The sequence below is a fragment of the Capra hircus genome, chromosome 4 (genome assembly GCF_001704415.2).
Source record: "Capra hircus breed San Clemente chromosome 4, ASM170441v1, whole genome shotgun sequence".
NCBI classification, from domain to species: domain Eukaryota; kingdom Metazoa; phylum Chordata; class Mammalia; order Artiodactyla; family Bovidae; genus Capra; species Capra hircus.
Window position 1 is genome coordinate 54,488,323 of NC_030811.1, and position 17,998 is coordinate 54,506,320.

The 17,998-nt window shown below is 41.1% G+C and overlaps 1 protein-coding gene across 1 annotated transcript in view; it reads left to right on the forward strand.

Annotated features, from left to right (window-relative positions):
- The window catches only part of GARS (glycyl-tRNA synthetase), a 72,130-nt gene continuing 54,350 nt past the window's right edge, over positions 219–17,998 (forward strand). The window contains exons 1-4 of the mRNA XM_018047109.1: positions 219–615; positions 14,633–14,734; positions 15,615–15,717; positions 16,739–16,880. Of these exons, the coding sequence (XP_017902598.1) occupies positions 394–615; positions 14,633–14,734; positions 15,615–15,717; positions 16,739–16,880 (569 nt within the window). The 5' untranslated portion in view covers positions 219–393. The remainder of the gene's footprint in view (positions 616–14,632; positions 14,735–15,614; positions 15,718–16,738; positions 16,881–17,998) is intronic.

Consider the following 17,998-nt stretch of genomic DNA (forward strand, 5'->3'; position numbering starts at 1 on the left):
TCCCGTGGGTCGGCCAGAACGTCAGTGTCCCTGTACACGCCTGTGCTCTGAAGGTCCTCGTGAGTTTCAGTCCGCGTGTCTCGGACAGGGCTGAGTCCTTAAATGTCCACTAACGCACTGTGCAAATCTGTTCGCCGGGGGTCTACCTGGGGCCCCACAGCCCTCTTGTACGCCCGAGGCGGCTCAAGCCCTTTCGGGGCTCTGATTGATTGCGGGTCCTTCCGGGGTTTTGTGTCGAATCGGCCGGTGGCGACCCGGCGCCGCGTCGCGGGGTGGGGAGTGTGCGGCTGCGCGCGCCGCGGCGTTTACGCGGCGATTTCATCATGCTCCCGGCCCGGCCGCGCGCGCCGCTTCCGCCGCCGCCCGCTCCCGACCTCCCAGCGCCGCCGGCTCATGCCCTCTCTGCGTCCGGCGCTGCTTAGAGCTGCCCGCGCCGCTCTGCTGCAGTCGCTGCCAGCCGGTCTCCCGGCCCGGCCTCCGCTCCTGCCCTGCCGGCCCATCAGCAAGCCCGCCCGCGCCCCGACCTGGTTCCCCGCCGCCGCCTCCCGGAGCAGCATGGACGGCGCCGGGGCTGAGGAGGTGCTGGCACCTCTCAGACTAGCCGTGCGCCAGCAGGTACCGGCATTCTGCGCTTTGCACTCAGCCCCGGCTCTCCTCCCTCCTGGTCCCCTCCTTCTCATCTTCTCTCTCTCTTTTTCCCGGGCACCGGTCCACCTCATCGATTACCCGTCTCTTTCATTCTCTGAAAGCCCTTGGTTTCCAGGCATCTTCCTCGCCTCTTTCACTTTGAACTCAAGTCCCCGCGTGCGCTGGCCACCTTCCCTCCCGTGGACCCCTCTCCTCCCCTCTCCTTGGGTGACTCCCGCGGATCCCTCGACATCCTGCGTCCCTTCTCTCGCCATCTGTTCTCCTTTCCCAGTCCTTGTTACTGCCTTGCCTCTTCCCTCTCCGATGACGCTGGGATCTGTAGCCCTAGCTTCTCCACCCTGTTCTAGCTCAATAACCTCAATTTTAGATTTCCTGTCCCTGCTATGTTCTTTGTGCTTCCTGGGTGGCGAGATTCCTAATTCCTCCCTGGTCAGTTACGAGCCGAAGAAGCTGCCGGTTCTCTCTTCTTACCGCCTGACTCTTTTTTTTTAATCTTCAAGATGCTTTAAATAGTGTTTCTTCCTTGACATCTTCATTCGGTGCTTAGTGAGCCGAATGGTCCGCTGAAAAAGTAAAATAGTTGAAACCTTGATAAGGAGAGGTTTTGAACTTCCTCCCTCTCGTCTAATAATGTGAGTTCATCATCCTTCGCTCCTGTCATTTTCTGGGTTCCGAAAAGACCACTTGAAACGAGTGAGCTTTCAGATCGTAAACGTGGGAAGCTGTAAATGTTCCTGAGTTACTTGGTGAAGGCAGCCATCCTTCGTATGGAACATTTTGAAATTTGATTTTGTGGAATGGAGGGAGGTTTCATGGAGTGGAGAGCTTGGTGGTTTAATCCAGGCCTCCTTTTCCTAGGGCATTGCATGGACATCAGAATTTAGAGAGGACAGGGTATTTTCACATCCAGTCAGGTAGAACCAGAAGCTCGGAATAGAACCCCAAGAGTAGATGACCTAGTAGGAAGCACCGAACGGGTTTCTCCAGCACCGGCGCCTGATGCAATAACTTGCCTTGGCTACGGAGGGTGGGTCCCTCTCTCGGAAATAATTCATTGGGGAAGCGCTGCAGAAAATTCGGCAAATTCTTCCCCTTTATCTACTTCTCTCTAGTTTGAGCCTGATTGATTCTATCCTGTTTAATTTTGAAGTTTTACTGTGGGCTTAATTTATTCTTTTTTCTTGGTATCAGAGCTTTATGCATGCTTGTTCTCCATCTTCCTCCACACACCCTCCTTAAATAAAATTAAGTGTGGTTCCTTTTGTGTTTTCTCTCTCAACTTCCCCCCCCCCCCCTTCTTCATATCCGTCACTTCAGAAGGGAGAATACATCTAATTTGGAAAAACGCACACCCAAACCCCTCCCTCTGCCACGTTACCCTGGAACTGCAGTGCACATTATCCATCTGCAGTAAGACTTTGGAACTAGTTAACTGAAGTACACTTTGATGGGGGAATAGCCTTCCCCTGTTATTACTGTCTTGTGTATTGTTTATGTTGGCTTGATTGCTAGATATTTGGTGCTTCAAGCTATTTTCCGAATATGTAAGTTAGTCTATGTCAGTCAGTTTGTGTTTTCTTTTCCTAATTTTTCAGGACCACACATAAATCAGTTAACTACCTGGGACTTTGAATCGCACTGATTTCAGGGTCAACTGGAAGGGAATTTAAAGATCATCTGGTTAACCTTTTTTTTTTGCTTTCGAAGAAAGGAGATGCAATTTCCACTGTGAAGTTTGTGCAGTTGAAGACATCCTTGGAGTGGGATTTGTAAGGTGCTTAGTAACGGGTTTCGTTAGTGGCACGTGTTTCAGATAGATGGCTAGTTCCTATAAATTTGCCAATCTGCTATGCCATGTGAATGCTGCTGTGTTTTTACAGATTTGGTTTGTTGATTGGCTGAAATGTGTTTCACCGTGGCACAGTCTTGGTTGTTTCCTGAAGATTTTAGTTTTGGAGCTTGTAAAAGGGCCTCAGAGCACCTAGAAAACTGTTAATTGTTTGATGAAGGACACCCTAGGGCATTGAGCTAAAAAAAAATTAGCATACAGTGGCCAGACTTTATTTCGCCAGATTTGTTGTTGTTTAGTTGTCAAGTCGCGTCACACTCTTTTGTGACCCCGTGAACGGTAGCCCACCACCAGGCTCCTCTGTCCATAGGATTTACCAGGCCACAATACTGGAGTGGGTTGCCATTTCCTTCTCTAGGAGATCTTCCTGACCTAGGGATCAAGCTCGGGTCTCCTGCATTGCAGGCGGACTCTTTACCACCGAGCTACCAGGGAAGCCCCAGTTTGCCAAATAAGGGCGTTAAAAAAAAACAAAGCAGTGCAATCAAGAAACTACCATCTGGTTTCCCCTTTTATTTCATAAAAGAAAATCTATTTTAATACCTAAGAAAGGACAGGCCATAACTCGGAATAAAGAACAGTCTTATATTTGAAAAATGTTCTGATATATTGGCACCCCACCACCACAACCACCACCATGCTGATGAACATATCCTGGAGTGTCTTGTTTGGGAAGTGGCTCTAGGGCAGCGTTTCTCAAAGTATGGTCTGCAAACCCAGGGTCAAAACCATTTTCATGATAAAACTAAGATGTTATTGGCATCTTTCGCTCTGCACATTTGCACTGATGGTGCAAACCGTGGTGAATAAAACTGCTGGCCTGCTTTACTAATGGGCACATTAGAGCTCTTGCTTAATCCACAAAGGACAAATGATACATTTATGAAGTTTTTGTCAATAGTTGTAAAACAATTGGGAATCTGAAATTAGTTTATTAATCTTCACAAGAACTGTCCAGGTCCATAGGTAGAAAGTTAAACATTGTTAAAAGGTAATGTTTTCTTGTTTTTCTTGGCTGACTGAATATACACCATGATGTATGAAGGATGAAGAAAAAGGTCTGTTGGAATGATTTCTCACCTGTAATTATTTCATTTTATAAACACAGACTTTTAGTTCTAATCTATGTCTTTATGGTAAGAATTTATATAGAAATTAAGCTTCTAGTTGATGTATCTTAAAGGTAATTTAGAAATATTGATATTTCACATTGATTTCATTCAACACACACATACACACACACACACAATAGTCAGTGGTGAAGAAAGAGGAGAGAAAATAATTAGAAATTAGGAATCCATAAGTACTTTCTTCCCATGTTTAGATCAACTGCACCTTTTGTTTTCAGAATTAGATCATTATAAATCATGGTTTTAATTGTTCCATTAATCAGAATGAACTCAATTATTTTCTTTTTAAAAAAAATTTGTTTATTTTTTAATTGAAAGATAATTGCTTTACAGAATTTTGTTGTTTTCTGTCAAACCTCAACATGAATCAGCCATAAGTATACATATATCCCTTCCCTTTTGAATCTCCCTCCCATCTCCCGCCTCATCCCACCCCTGTAGGTCAAGTATTTTCTTAATTGACTGAGGTTTTTAGAGATGATTAACTCAGTGTAGGATTCCTGACTGTTCCACTGCTTCTGTTGATAGTGAGCCTCTCCTGGAATGTGTGTGTGCCTCATTCTATGCCTGAACTTTAAAAAACAGAAAAAAAATGATTCAGGAAAATTAATTTTAAGTTCTTCTTACCTTTGCCGAGTTGTGGCCTTGCTTGCCCAGTGTCCTTTGAAAAGCTCCAAAAGAAAACACGGGAGTGCCAGTACTTGACACACAAAGGTAGGTATTCAAAAGAACTGCTTGCTTCTTTTAGACATTCAAAAAGAACTGCTTGCCGCCCTCTTTTCAGAACACAGACTCATAGGTTCTTATCCCCATCAAAAAGGACTGTTAGTGAACCTTGAAGAGATAAGTGTTCTGACAGGTAGAGGAAGGGGAAAGAACCACTGAATGTGTAAACGCTAAGCCAGTAGATATTTACCAAGTATTAAGTGCTTGGGATTGTGCTAGGTTCAGGTTGTGATAGCAGGCAAGAAATATTTGAGTGCCAGCACTGACATTCTAGGGTTCCTGTCTTAAAAGAGCCTGCTGTATAATGGCAGGGACAAATAAAATGCATGTAAATAAATAAGCCGATCCATTGATGGGATGATTTCAAGTATTGTGTGTATAATAAAGAAGTTAAAAGGTGACTGAGGATGTTGCTTTAGCTAGAGGGGTCAAGATAATAAAAGTTGTTAGTGTAATAACAGACCAGACCTATTTGTATGTAATAAGAGAATGAAAAGAAGAACCAACTCAGTGACTCTCAACCATATCAGACTCAGTGTCCCCTTTTATACCACATATTTTGAAATTCTTTACTACCCTGTAATGAAATTCATGCCTCAGAAATATCATATTTCATAAGAAAAATATATGTACACATAGTGCTCTAAATGTAATACAAATAAAAAGTAATTTACAATAAATAATATGTATTTCAGTACATAAGTTTGGGGGTATGACTCCACTGGAAGTTATACTGAAGTAAGCAGATGCTGCTGTTGCTGCTGCTAAGAAGCTTCAGTCGTGTCCGACTCTGTGCGACCCCATAGATGGCAGCCCACAAGGCTCCCCTGTCCCTGGGATTCTCCAGGCAAGAACACTGGAGTGGGTTGCCATTTCCTTCTCCAATGCATGAAAGTGAAAAGTGAAAGTGAAGTCGCTCAGTCGTGTTCGACTGTTAGTGACCCCATGGACCGCAGCCTACCAGGCTCCTCCGTCCATGGGATTTTCCAGGCAAGAGTACTGGAGTGGGGTGCCACTGCCTTCTCCGAAGCAGATGCTTATACCCCATACAGATTAACTGTGTATGTGGTTGCTACTAATGCACATTGATAAAGATATATTGCATTGTTTACTCAGGGCAGCAGTATAGCCGGCAGTCACATGTCTTCTTTGTTTTTTGTTCCAAACAATAGCAACTTTCTAAAATTCTGAACAAAGCAAGGTATAGTCTTCCTTTTTTATATTTTTAGTTGAGGTGTAGTTTATTTAGGGGCTTCCCAGGTGGCACAGTGGTAAAGAATCAGCCCGCCAGTGCAGACGATGCAAGAGACACAGGTTTGATCCCTGGATTGGGAAGATTCCCTGGAGGAGGGCATGGCAACCTGCTCCATTATTGTTGCCTGGAAAGTTCCACGGACACACGGCATGGTGGGCTACGGCCCATGGAGTCGCAAAGAGTACCACAAAGCTGAGCAACCGAGCACTCACGCATAGTTGATTTTAGTCTTCCTTTAAATTACATTTTCCTGGGTGCATCCCTGGAAAATTCAATGTATGTTAAAACTGGGGAAATACTTCTCATTTATAAGCAGAGTTAGATTCTTAGTTCAGATAATTTTAAACAGCTTTTTCGCCTCTTAACTGGGACATTGTGAAATAGCATGAATTACAGGAGAGTGGGTTCTGTTCACTGAATGGGGGAAGTAGGCAGGAGCTCGGGAAAAGATCCACAATGGGGAAAGGATGATGGTAGGCCCCTCAAAGGACTTGGGGTTTTAGAAAGAGAAAGGAGGAATCAGTTTGAAAGTACAGAGGGTGTTGAGGTCCTTTAATGGACCAGAACCTGGTGGTCCGGAGTCAACGATAAGAAAGTAAAATAGAAAGAGGCTGATATTCCTTGGTTTACACAGAAAACCAATAAAGTCCTTGATACAGGGCTTGCGTCGCTCATGAAGGCACCTGGCGCCCTCTCGAGGGGGTGAAGGCACAGTGTGCCTTCTCAAGAGGGTCTTAGAAGCCTGGGCAGGAGAATGAGCACAACGGGTCCCTGTGCTCCAGAGAATTAGCCTGAAAGAGAGAGAGAGGAGGAAAGAAGGAAAGACATGGGGACCCAAGCTCTGATGGAGCAAAGGTGTTTTATTCAACATTGTGTGGGTATTTATACTGTCTTACAAGGTAGCTATTTTCAGCAGAGATAAAATCGAAACTTAGAAGTTATCAAGGAAACATGAGGTCATCCATATGAAAGAGAGAGGGTTGTAAATAATCACTTTAACCATGTGGCTCGTAAAACGGAAGGGGTTAGTAAATAGTTACTCATCACCGTATGGAGAAACTAAGGAAGGCAATGCATGCATTCCTAAGCCCCTGGGATAGTTTGCTACTCCACTTAATTCCTGAATATTCAGGAATTAATAAGGGACGGAGGATTCTTGACAGATGCAAAGCAGCACGCAGGAAGCCTCCTGTTAAATGCTTCCTGACAGTTCCCCCTATTTTATTATATTTGTAAAAAAGGTCCTGACCAATTGAGTTTGTTTAGTATGGCTGCTGCTGCTGCTAAGTCACTTCAGTTGTGTCCGACTCTGTGTGACCCCATAGACAGTAGCCCACCAGGCTCCCCCGTCCATGGGATTCTCAAGACAAGAACACTGGAGTGGGTTGCCATTTCCTTCTCCGTGCATGAAAGTGAAGAGTGAAAGTGAAGTCGCTCAGTCACTCTTAGCGACCCCATGGACTGCAGTCCACCAGGCTCCTCCGTCCATGGGACTTTCCAGGCAAGAGTACTGGAGTGGGGTGCCATTGCCTTCTCCGTTGTTTAGTATTAACCAACCTTATAGAAAGGCTATAATAAACAACAAATATAATTATCAAGACAGTCACCAAAGTTACAGTTCCAGACCCAATGCTGTGGGTAATACTTTGAAACCATTTTCGTGGGTCTAGCCCAGATAATTGATCGGCTAGTTGTTCAGCTAACGTTTCCAAATTAGTGGAGGAGGGGAGACGTTTAGAAAAAGTTTCAAAGATTTCCTTTTGCAGTGATTGTACATTCAGAGAGGCATTATCATGTATGTTTTGTAAATGAAATTTGATTTGTTCTCAGTTGTAGGCACTGTGATTAAAATGAACAGGAGTAACACAAAATTGAAGTAATCTGGAAGCAAGTCCAGCCACGGGACCTTCTTCCCAGGGTCGCTGGAGATTTACTGGTAACCACAAATTAGGTCGAGATCGAAGAATCAAAAGGGAACCATTTCTTAAAGGGATAGAGGAGTTAAGACAAGTATATAGTTTGCAATTAATATAAGTTACAGAACTAAAGTCTTATTGTAAATTTCCTATGGCTATAACAAAAGGAAGTGAGACACAGGCCTGTGTAAAATATGACTGATTCTAGAGAAAGAAATAGTTACTATGACCACGACTGGTGCCTGTGAAATGTGCGGTCTAAGTTCCAAGTTCTTCGGTGCTCACAGCAAGTTTCCACATGTCCCATGTTCAGGCCCGCTCTGTTTATCGAGGACGATCCTAGGACGAGGTGGGGCTGATCCACCGTCAAGCCACCCAAGAAGTCCTTTGTCGTGGTAATGTTCCATCGTAGTATCGGTGACCTTCCATGTCACTTGTGTAACAGTCATACACCATGCTGTTAACCTCTTCTGAGCAGTTAGATAACCACATACCATGGGGTCACCAAGCAACAGTTGTATGATTAGCCACAAACATTAATTTTCCTGATTTGGCTTGACGTTTGTCCCAATGAACAGGAGTATATGTAAAGTTCTTATATGTAAACCCTTTGCATAATGTTCTTTGTTCTTTCCCTGACTCTTTCCCTAAAGTCTCAGTAGTATAAACATGGTTCACAGACAAAGAAAGGGCAGTAAATGATCCAGGCAACGTCTGAAAGTCTTCTTTTGGAGGCAGGACGAAAGCCCAAGTTTGTTGGCTGACGTTTATGCATAATTTTCCTGGGCCCAGGTCACAGGGGAAGGACTTCATAGCTTAAAGAAATGTTAATTAGTTTTCCCTCCTCCCCAAGGTGTGAGGGCCCTTTCACGTTCCAGGGAGGAGGCATATGGGTGGAGTCTGACAGGATCGGTCTTCTCCGTCCATTTTATGACCTGCAATAAAGGGGGGTTGAGTAAGTAAGCCCAGTTAAGTCTGATTAGTTAATCTGGTTCAAGCAGGGGAGGCACAGGTCAGGAGACTGAGAATTCTCAGGAGAACGTATTCAGGACTCAGGTTCATTCTCTGTTGAGAAACCAGATTTTTAGCTTGATTAGTAAGGGTTTTATTTGTCCCCAAGTGGGGAGATCATAAGGGTGATGCCACTGAGGGCGGTACTTCCTAGAGATCTTTAGAGCCACCGTGGCCCATATTGGAATTTCTTCCTCCTGGGGTTGTCCCGTCTCCATTTTGAAGGCCAGGGTCCCCCTTGGGTCGAATCTTCCAAAGAGGAAGCCATGTGAGTTTGTTAGATCCATCTGGGGAAATACAAGCATACCCCTTTCCCTGTAAGATTAATTTCCCAGATTTCCATTGTTTCGTTAACCCGTCTTGGTACCAGATGGACAGAGGAAGAGAAGTGTTCTTCAATTCCTTGAAATGCTTTTCTGCCCTCGTTAAAATGTCTCCCTGTGGTAAGTTTAAAAAATTTAAAACAAAGCTGTATTAACAATAGTTATAGGTTTAGAAAATATCTTATGTTGGAATCTAGTAAAGTCTGCTTTAGATAAGGAAGACAGTGGTGTTCCTGTGTATTCCCCCTTTTTAATTTTTTTATTTGTAACTTTAGTGTGTGATGTGCTCTTTCGACTATGCCTTGTGCCTGTGGATTATAATGAATACCTGTAATATGTTTGATAGAAAAAGATTGTAAAAATTGTTTAAAGTGTCTAGAAATATAGGCAGGGCCATTGTCTGTTTTTGTAGAACTAGGAGTTCCCATTACAGCAAAACAAGTTAATAAGTGAGTTATAACATGTTTTGTAGCCTCACTGCCACGAGGTGTGGCCCAAATAAAAGGAAAATTAGTGTCGATACAGACATGCAAGAAAGAAGATGGAGAAAGTTCAGGGCAATGAGTTGCATCCATTTGCCATAGTTCATTAGGTTGCAAACTGCGAGGATTAATACCTTGTGCGACGGGTTGAGTTGAAGATGTAGGGGTCTGCAAGTAGAGCAATTACTAATAATTTCTTTAGCCTGGCAGTATGCGATTTTCCATAGCTGGTGTAGGGAACCAGCATTGTTATGCAACAGAGCATGCTGTTCTTCTGGAGTACCAAAGGAAACCAGTTTACCAGCTTGCTCATTACTATAAGTCATGGGACCGGGAGGGAAAGAATGTGCTCAAGTATGTGTAATATAAATGGGAGAATTGCGGTTTCTAACAACAGATTGTAGTTCAAAAAAGACATGTTGAATAATAGGTTGATTGGAGTTTATGGTGGAGGTTTCTATGTTTTTTAATACAAAAACTGAATATATAGAGCCAGAGACTATATTAATGGGGTAGGGATGTAGGCAAATAAGTTGAATAAGAGTGTATAATTTATTTTGTTGAGCAGAATGAAATTTAGTATAAAAGACTTTATATTCCTTAAGAGACCAGAACGAAGCTTTGGCGTTTTTAGTCCCATCTATATAAAAAACCTTAGCCTATGGTATAGGCTGTGAGCTGATAATGCGAGAAATAATAAATTCAGTATTTTTGAAGAAATTCCACAGCTTACCAGAAGGATAATGAAATGAAATTTCTCCAAAATATTCCAGAAAAGCTATTTGGAAATCGGTAGAAGTTTTTAATGTGTTCTCAAATTGAGATTTATTGATAGATATTACAACTTTATGAGGATCAGAGCCAATTAGAGTTTTAGTCCTATTTCTTCCATTGATAATGATTAGAGCAATTAAATTAAGGTAGGGTGTACGTGACTTTATTCCCCTAAAACGGGTATAGATCCTTTCTACTGGGTGTTCTTGTTGGGCAAGAAGTCCTGTGGGAGAATGAGGAGAGGGGAGTACAAATAATTCTAGTGGTAAATCTAGTTTGATGCGAGTAAGAAATTGTTTTTGTAATTTATTTTGCACCAAATAGAGTTCCTTTCATGCCTCTTGAGAAAGTGAACGAGGGCTATTTAAATCAGGATCTCCTTTTAAAGTATTAAATAGGTTATTCAGTTGATAATTAGCAATGTCTAAAGAAGGTCTAATCCAATTTATATCACCTAAGAGCTTTTGAAAATCATTTAAGGTTGATCATTTATCAGTACGGATCTGAGTTAGTTGGGGAGTAATATGTTGTCTATTAAGAACAAACCCCAAGTAATGGTAAGGTGTAGAGGTTTGAATTTTTTCAGGGACAATGATTAATCCAGAGGTTTTTAAGCATAGTTGAGCTATATCAAACATGTGTTGAGTTTCTAAGATAGATGGAGCCGAAAACAATATATCGTCCATATAGTGAATAACAAGAAAGTTAGGAAATTGCTTTCTCACAGGCTCAAGGGCGTTGGCTACGTAGTACTGACATGTGGTGGGAGAATTCATCATCCCTGTGGCAGTACAGTCCATTGGTACCGTTTATGGGGTCCAGTATGATTAGGATAAGGGAGAAAAAGCAAATCTCTCTCTGTCTAAAGGGTGTAAAGGTATATTAAAAAAGCAGTTGTAAATCAGCAATAATAATATGCCACTTTTGAGGAATAGTGGTAGGTGATGGGATTCCTGGTTGTAATGCACCCATAGGTTTCATAGATGCATTAACTTTTTTAAGGTCTGTTAGGAGACACCATTTGTTAGATTTTTTTTTTTTTTAATAACAAAAATAGGAGAGTTCCAAGGAGAACAAGATTCCTCAATGTGCTGTAATTCTAGTTGTGTATCTAAGTTCCTTAGCTGCCTGTAATTTCTCTTTGGTGAGGGGCCACTGCCCTGTCCAAATAGGCTCGTCATTCTTCCAAGTTATTCTAATAATTGTATTGTTTGTTAAATGAGCAGTGGCCCCTAGGAAGAATGTGGAATGCACATCTGAGTTTGCCGTCGCATAAGGAAGTCCCTTCCTATCAGGTTAAAGGGGTGTGTCTATCACATTAGGTCTTAGTGCTGCAGGTTGGCCTTCTGGTCTCTCACAGGGATAAATCTGAGTACTCTGATGAACCTCTTGTACTTCGGTTTGAGAAATCTCTGCAATTTGGCAAGAAATTTTTTGTACAGGCCACAATTTGGGCCATAAATGTTTGGAAATAATAGTACTATCAGACCCAGTGTCGAGGAGACCAGAAAATCTTTTACCATTAATTTTGACATTTATAGTCGGTTGGGCAAATTCAGATACTAATGATGCCCAAAAGGACTGTTTTTGATCTGTACTGCCGAATCCACCTGTCCATACATCATTAGAGGAATTAATAGAAAAGTAAGGTAAAAGAAGTAATTGAGCAATTTTATCCCCCTTTTTAAATTGTCATAAAATCTGAGATGACATCATAATTTGAATTTCTCCTGGTTTAAGGAAAGCTGTTATGAAAGTTCGCCAATCATGGGGAGTAAAATCTCCAATAGAGGATGTTATAGAATTTAGAAGTGCTTTAGTAAAAGATGAATGTGGGCCATACATAGTTATAGCTTTTTTTATTTGTTGCATGTGAAAAAGGTTAATACCCTCATAATGAGGTATTATTTGCCCTTGAGCATCAGGATTTCTAAAAACTGGAAAGGCAGAGAAACCATCAGCTTCAGAGACCTGTGATTGTAAAGCCAGCAATTCAGAGAGCCTCTATCGTGAAGGAGAGTGAGTAGGTCGATTATTGTTATTCAGAAAGGTGCTGTCGGTTTGAATGTCAAAAGGTGTCTTAGGGGAGTCGTTGCCAGAATCATTAGGTTCTAGCAAAGGAGAGACTTTGGGATTCGTGCCTGCTGGCAGGGGAGGAGCGCTTGGAGCAACTGGGGCAGGGCTTGTAGGAAAATTCTGAAATATTTTATGTTGTTCTAATTCAAAACTACCTTCATCAGGGAACCAAGGGTTACATTCATCCACTGTCTGAAGGCAAGCCTCTGTTCACTGATGTGAAACTGAAAGTCCCTGAACTTTAAATAAGTGCTGAAGTAAAGTAGAAAAGTGATGGGGCTTTCCAGCCATATTACCCATCTCTTAGTACTTACCAGTCTCAGTAGGCCCTTGGGGTCAGTTTGTCCGAATTTGCCAAGTGCACCAGGCTCCTGTTTGGACGCCACTTGTTGAGGTCCTTTAATGGACCAGAACCTGGTGGTCCGGAGTCGACGATAAGAAAGTAAAAGAGAGAGAGAAAGAGGCTGATATTCCTTGGTTTACACAGAAAACCAATAAAGTCCTTGATACAGGGCTTGCGTCGCTCATGAAGGCACCTGGCGCCCTCTCGAGGGGGTGAAGGCACAGTGCGCCTTCTCAAGAGGGTCTTAGAAGCCTGGGCAGGAGAATGAGCACAACGGGTCCCTGTGCTCCAGAGAATTAGCCTGAAAGAGAGAGGAGGAAAGAAGGAAAGACATGGGGACCCAAGCTCTGATGGAGCAAAGGTGTTTTATTCAACATTGTGTGGGTATTTATACTGTCTTACAAGGTAGCTATTTTCAGCAGAGATAAAATCAAAACTTAGAAGTTATCAAGGAAACAGAAGGTCATCCATATGAAAGAGAGAGGGTTGTAAATAATCACTTTAACCATGTGGCTCGTAAAACGGAAGGGGTTAGTAAATAGTTACTCATCACCGTATGGAAAAACTAAGGAAGGCAATGCATGCATTCCTAAGCCCCTGGGATAGTTTGCTACTCCACTTAATTCCTGAATATTCAGGAATTAATAAGGGACAGAGGATTCTTTTTTTTTTTTTTTTGAGGATTCTTGACAGATGCTAAACAGCACGCAGGAAGCCGCCTGTTAAATGCTTCCTGACAGGAGGGGAATAAGGAGCACATGTATCCCATTTCCAATCTCTTTTCTGTGTTTGATTATCTGTATTTTCAACTTTGTCTTCCTGTTCCATCCCATGGAATGAAAATTATCCAGGGGTAATTTCTTTTCTAAGTCACTAATTCTCTCTTCAGCTCTCTGATCTGCTGTTTAAACTGTCCAGTGAGTTTTTAATTTCAGTGATTTATTTCCTAATGTTCTATGTGTTTCTTTTTCAAGTCCCCTGATTGTTTTTGATAGTCTCTTATTCTTTATTCATGTTTTTGATTCCTCTTTTTATCTTACTTTAAACATCTTAAGCATTTAAAAAGTATGTTTGGTCATTCTAATACTTTTAAAGGATCTAATTTCATTATTTGTTGTTTTTGCCAAGTCTCATTCATGGTGTCTTTCTTCCTCATGGATTTTAAAATTTTGAGCTGAGTTCTTACTTTGGTAACCTTAAACTGGAAATCCTGAAAGGCCTGTGGAAGGTCTACTTTAGAGAGCAGTTGCTTCTGTTGGGCCCCCCAGGGCTCTATTAATTTGATACCTTTTAATTTCTCATCTTGAAATTTCCTAGACCATGTGGTAATGTTTTGTTTGTTCTCTCAGATTACTTATTCTACCACGTTACTGTAAGAAAATTAGTGTACGGCTGGTAGGTTGTTGGAGGTGAATAAAGTAGTCTAAAGAAATTAGCAAGGAAAAAAATGCAACAGTAAAGGGCAGAGGAAGGTAAGTGACTGAGAACAAATGGGCAGAGAAGTAAGCAGAAAACTAAAACAGTCTCTTTTTTTTTGTATGCAAGAAGAAAAGAGATTCAAGGAGATGGTAGTCTCATTGGTTCTTCTGAGTTCTCAGCGCTTATATTGCTCTTTACTTTTTTTTTTTTTACTGTGCTGGATCTCTGTTGCAGGGAGCAGGCTTTCTCTAGCTGCAGAGTGCATACTGCCTAATTGTAGCATGTGGTCTTAGTTGCCCTGCGGCATGTGGGATCTTAGTTTTCCGACCAGGAATCAAGCCCTCATCCCCCTGAACTGCAAGGCAGATTCTTACCCGGTAGATACCAGCAGGGTTTTTACTTTTTGATCAGTGCTTTTCTCCCCTCTGTGCATCTCCTCCCTACAAAGAAAACAAACCAGTAATAATCACAGTGCAAGAGTAGTTATTTATGTACCTGTCTATATGTTTAGATTATACATGCTGAGAGCAGAGACCTACAGTATTCATAATGACCTTTTACATAATAAACCTTTGAATTTCCTCATTCTCACACAGATATTGTTTAAAAGACCTGCTGAAAAGCACATTTCTAACTACTTCTGAAACCAATCATGACTACAGATTCTCTTTGTTGGCTAGGGAGATCTCGTACGAAAACTCAAAGAAGATAAAGCACCCCAAGTAGATATAGACAAGGCTGTAAGTGAGCTCAAAGCCCGAAAGAGGATTCTGGAAGCAAAGGTGAGTCTTGGATCCTTGGAAAGGAACGTAAGTAGATATAGAATTGCTCATCTTTACTTAGTCTCTGTGGGTGGGAGAGACCTAGAAAAAAATCTAAAAGTTGCTCTATCTCTGTTTATCCAGAATGCCTTCTCCTCCTCCTCTACTTGGTGGACTCCTTCCTTTCAATGTGTAATTCAAAATGTCAGCTTTTCTACAAAACTTTTCCTCACCCTAACCTACTCCTTCTCCCACCAGACAAAAACCCTAGACTGGTTGTGTTCCATTAATTTCCCTAGAAGGCAATTGTGTTCTTCTTGAGGAATTCTTTTATATTTACAAATAATGGTTATGCTGTTTTAAAATCTCTTCTTTTAAGGAAAAGTTTTATTCATCTGATACCTGCTCACAAACCTTTCATATTATCTCACAACACTAAACTGAAATCGTTTGGAGTTTTTTCTTTTTTTGGCCAAGCTGCACAGCTTGTGGCATCTTAGTTCCCCAGCCAGGGGTTGAACTCAGCCCCAGCAGTGAAAGTGTCCAGTCCTAACCACTGGGAAGCCAGAGAATCCCTCATTTGGAGTTTTAAGTCACTATTTCGCTACAGTGATCCTCTAAAAAATACTCTAAAATACTGCTTATTAGTATCTACATCTAAGTAAGCTTAGTTTTATAATCTTGGAAATAGTCATACATTTTCCTAAATAGTTAAATAAAGGTATCTTTTCTGTAACTCAGAGGGAAAAACCCCCAAGGTTTCTATTGTTTTAAGGGTATGAAAATCTTGTCTGATAAATTTTATATTGAATTCTGAGGAATAAAGTAAATTTAGGTGTGTAAACTGAAATTCCCACTCACTCCTTCAGTCACATATTTTCTCTTTAAAAATCTCTTACAGGAGCTAGCATTACAGCCCAAAGATGATGTTGTAGACAGAGCAAAAATGGAAGATACTCTGAAGAGGAGGTTTTTCTATGATCAAGCTTTTGCTATTTATGGAGGTAGGGGATTAATGAATGAAAAAATGTGTTGTTAGTGGCTTTAATATGGTTCCTAAATGAAAAGCACAACTTGCCAATGGATATCTCGTTGTATCAGGTCATGCAAAGCAGAGGATAGATATCTTGCATTTATTTGTTTAGTCATTCATTTGGTATGATACCAGTTCTTATTTCCTTCTACCCTCATTCCTGAAGACGGCTTTTTTCCCATTAGGACCTGGGGAATTGGAGGGGTAGGCAGATATTAAGTGTTTGGTATGTCCATGTACATATCAGACTCTTCTTAAAATCCCAGTGGATACTTGGGAGTAGTAGACGGCCATCTGTAGCACTGGCCAGCTGCACTGTGCTGTTCCCCACAGGGCAGTGATAAACCCTAGTTCCTATGTTACTCATTATGGCAACTGCCAGGTGAAAACATTCTTCTTAGCTATGCAGATAAATTTCTACATCCCTCTGAACACTACATGAATTTATATAGACAAATATAATTCACTGATATTTTCATAAGTAATGGAGATCATTGCAGCAGTATTAAACTTTCAATACTTTGCCACCGAAACTTGATTTGATTTTTAGTCCCAGCAGATCTCTAAATGTTTTATTTCTTGAGGTTTAAATAGTGGCTCAAATACCAAGAATAAATTGGAGAATGGGGTATTGGGCATCATTGTTATTCCACTGATGCAGCAAGTTATTTTCTCATTTCTATGGCAGAAAACTATAATCTGCTTTTTCATTTTGTTTCTTGCATAAGGAGGAACTTCTTTTTGTTTTTAGGTTTTTCTAATCCTACTTGAAATTTCAGCTTTCACATACAGAAATAGTAAATAGAGTAAGACGTTTTCAGTTTAAACATCTGTTGGCTAGTTGGAAATAAGACTCTTTAGTATTGGGGGATTTGAAATGTTGGCTTGAATACCTGTTTTGGGAATATGTGAGTCTTTTGGCTTTCTGATGTCTTCTTGCTTTGATTTGTTCAGAGTGATAAGGCAGAGTACGTTTTCCTCTCATTTTGCAGGTGTGAGTGGTCTTTATGATTTTGGCCCAGTTGGATGTGCTTTAAAAAACAATATTATTCAGACCTGGAGGCAGCATTTTATCCAAGAGGAACAGATCCTGGAGATTGATTGTACCATGCTTACCCCTGAGCCAGTTTTAAAGTAAGATTTCTACTTTGAAGGCTGAAATTCTTTAATTTATATACCTAAGTAACTTTTTTATTAAAAAAAATTCCCATGTTCATTGTGAAAATCTGAAAAATAAAAACAAAATATATACTCATTGCCAACAGATAGCCAGTTTAAAATGTTGTATTTATCCTTTCTTTTTAAGTTTAGAAGTAGCATAGTGTGGCGTTTAGTAGTAGCACAATGCTTTCTTTCACCTAATATAGGTGAACATTATATCAATAAGCTTCAAGAGTATTTTTAATGACAGAATACTATTCTGTGTTACAGATGTGGCATAATTTACTTAGCTGGTGCATTAGTATAGGCGTTTAAGTTTTAGTTTCTGAGTTTTGATTGTGTTGAACATCCTAATAGATGAATTTTTTGTATATCCTGGTGATTTCTTTAGTATAAATTCATAGAAGTTCTGGGCAAAACTATGTACATATTTTAAATTAAATACTACTATGTGTATTGACGTTTCAATGCCGAAATTTAGATTGTTCCTACCAACATTGTTGAAAGCAGGTCAGCATTTCTCAGATATGAAACTGAAAGAGGAATTGTTACTATTTTTCATCATTTCATTTAATATTGCTTGTTAAAGAGCTAATTTTCACTTTTTGTATACTTTAAAGTGAAAGTGTTAGTCTCTCAGTCGTGTCTGACTCTTTGCAACCCCATGGACTGTAGTTTGCTAGGCTCCTCTGTCCATGGAATTCTCCAGGTAAGAATACTGGAGTGGTTAGCCATTCCCTTCTCCATGGCATCTTCCCAGCCCAATGATCGAACCCAGGTCTCCAGCATTGCAGGCAGATTCTTTACCATCTGAGTCACCAGAGGAGCCTTTTGCATACTTTAAGCTCTCTCTCAATAATTTCAGGCAATTAAAGTAAGTTGAAATTCTTGATGATAGATCTAAAAGATCAGGACAACCTATTCTTAGCTGCTTGCTCCACTAATAGGAGCCACGTAGCGATAATACCAGTGTCCCTACAGGTTTCAGCGGCAGAAAACTCTTTCTTTAAGGTTCAGTGTCTATACTGAGTTCTCGCAGATTCTTGGCTAGTCAAATTCCCCATGGTTTTGGCTTTTGCTTGGATCACTAA